Raw genomic sequence first — 2,883 nt, forward strand, 5'->3', positions numbered from 1 at the left:
TAATAATAATAATATTTATATAATTTCTAAAAAAAATTCTTAAATAATAATAATATTTAACAAGGTGAAATATATAATAAAATAAATATTTCCAAACACTTATAAATAGATGTTAGCTATTCTAATACTTATTCAATAGAAAACTACTAAAATATATATCCAAATAAAAACAAATACTAACTGAACTAATTTACTCTATTGTTTTTCACTATTTTATTTTTTAATTTAACTAACTATCCAGTATCGTATCAATTAAAAACACTGACTAAACTGATAAATATTTTTTACCAGATTTATAACTTCAATAATAAAAAAATTGATCTTTAAAATTAAACACATTTATGACTTTAAAAAAGATTAAGATTAAGTATTTGATTTTTAAAATTAAACACATTTATGGCAATAAAAAATTACAAAATAAATAAAAATTTGATTTTTTAAATTAAACACATTTATGGCGGTTTAAAAGTTACAAAAAGAAAAAGAAGATTGATTTTTTAAATTACACACATTTATGTCCTTAAAAAATTAAAAATAAATGACGTGGACTCCACTCTACTCAATGTGTTGTGTCCAAAAACTGTGTGTTGGGGTAGAAACCCGGGACAAGATATCTGGAAAACTGTGTTCGGTAGGAAAGTGGGAAGGATATCTCTCCTTCTGGAGGCACCCACCTACTCAAGTGGGGAGTGATATGGATTGAGATATACACAAGTATAAGTATATAATTATATATACTGCATGGCATCCTTATCTTCTTGGACACCTGCCCATCTGGCATCGGCGACGTTTCTATGCACGACGATCTATCATTACAATTATTTACAATATTCAGCGCACCTGCCCACTCTCCATCGTTTTCGCTCTGTTTCCACATTATCCACAAGATCTTATCCAATCCAATCCTTACTCACAGACCAACTATTCTTTTCCTATAAAATTCGCCACTTGGGTAACAGCATCAGATTCCTCGATATAATTTTCCTATCAAATCTCGGCTTAGCCAACAGAATAATTGAACAGGATTGGGAATTGGGATTAGAATTTGATATGGCAGATTCACAGAGCTCAACTCTGTCAAGACCATCAGCTGAATCAGTGGGACATTATGATGATGATGAAGAACTAAATAGTTCAGTATGGAGTGAGCTTCCTGATGGTCTGGTAGAGAATTTGCTTTCATGGCTGCCTGATGTCCAAAGCCTGACTCGTTTTCGCAGAGTCTGCAACAGCTGGAACAGGCTTTTCTCAAGCCCCTATTTCATCAATCTATGGAACAAAGCACATCATGACAACAACAGATGTCAGCCATGGCTTCTTCTGAGTTCGCCCAATGAGGTCGTACCCGCCCTTGTCTACTCCTTCACAACAAATACATGGGGAGAGATGCGTTTTTCATTCCTTCCAGAGTATAGTAAATATGGTCATTTGAATTTTAAAGGGTCTGCTGGTGGCCTGCTGTTAATGGACATGGTGCCTTCGTCTTCAATGCCAACTTTTGATGTCTGCAAGCTCTGTATTTGCAATCCGCTGACAGAGTCATGGATTTCACTTCCACCCATGATTTCCATCACAAGAGTCATGGCCAGCTGCATCACAGACCTTGGCAATGGCAACTACATTGTGATGGTGCTAGGGAAAGACAGAAGGAATCTGTCTGTGGTTGAAGAGTATGAGTCCTCAACGAGGGCTTGGAAGATTATGACAACAGTAAGTTTGCCAGATGGGTTGTCCATTAGAAATGAAGAGATGGTTTTCTGTAATGGATTTGTCCTCTGCATAACCTTGAAGGCCCCTGGCATTGGCATTCTCCTGTATAGTATGCATTCAAGGTCCTGGACTATGGTGGCCATGCCTCCTCTCTGTACTAAGGATCATCATGTCAATGATAACTGTAATCTAAGATCAACTAGGTTGCTGAGTTGTGAGTCCAAGATTTTCATGGTGGGAGGCCTTGAGAAACATTCACATGGTACTGTGATTGCAATTATAATATGGCAATTTGAGATCATGGATTCAGTGAGATCAGAGTGGAAGTGGAAGGAGATTGGGAGAATGCCACATGCAGTTTTTGAGGATTTTGTCAGAACATCATGTTCCAATTGGTTTGAATGTGTTGCAGTGGGGAAATATATGTGTTTTAGAGCCCATGGAAGTTTGAAAGTGGTTGTATATAATGTCAGAGATTGCACTTGGAATTGGCTTCCAAAGTATGATGATCAACATGATCCAGATCACAAGCATATGCTTCTCAGAAGCATGGCATATCACCCTTGGAATTATCAACAGCTCTCATAAAAAGTGAAAAAGAAATATCTGACATTGAAGGTTGTCCTTGCATATGTTAGAGGCTACTCAAGCACACAGCCAAGCCCACATCATCTTCTTGTTACAGGCTGCTGAAGTACACAGCCAAGGACCCGCCATCTTCAGTAATGTTATTCTATCTGGGGATTTCTATGTATTGTAAATACAGTGTTGGGAAAGATGTAAAGTTGAAAATTTCTTATGGAAAAACCTGGGAAAGATGTAAAGTCCATAATAATATTTATGGGAAGGATGTAAATTTCAAAATTTCTAATGAGAAATATTTAATTATTTGTTTTTGTGAGAGAGTATGGTATTAATTATTAATTATTAATTTAGTATTTAATAATATAATTATTTATTTTTTAATAATAATAATAATAAATTCAAACCAATTGGATATTGGATCATAAGGTATTATTGTAACTTTTACACAAGATAATGTCATATGGACAAGTGCCTCACATATTTTGTCATAATTTATGGATATAATTGCAATATTCATACATCAGTTTTATATATTTGTGTAGTGATTTTTTATTCTTAAGCTTTGCAGCCTGCCGGACTTAAATAACA

At 35.0% G+C, this 2,883-nt stretch overlaps 1 protein-coding gene across 1 annotated transcript; it reads left to right on the forward strand.

Annotated features, from left to right (window-relative positions):
- The first annotated feature begins 1,050 nt into the window (after positions 1–1,050).
- Positions 1,051–2,298, forward strand: LOC149197901 (F-box/kelch-repeat protein At5g15710-like). Its single transcript, XM_089408852.1, has one exon. The coding sequence runs from the start codon at positions 1,051–1,053 to the stop codon at positions 2,296–2,298; it is 1,248 nt and encodes a 415-aa protein (XP_089264978.1).
- The last annotated feature ends 585 nt before the right edge of the window (positions 2,299–2,883 follow it).

The sequence above is a fragment of the Pinus tabuliformis genome, chromosome 2_2 (assembly GCF_031772625.1).
Source record: "Pinus tabuliformis cultivar Carrire ecotype Pingquan chromosome 2_2, CPIR1, whole genome shotgun sequence".
Lineage (NCBI taxonomy): Eukaryota > Viridiplantae > Streptophyta > Pinopsida > Pinales > Pinaceae > Pinus > Pinus tabuliformis.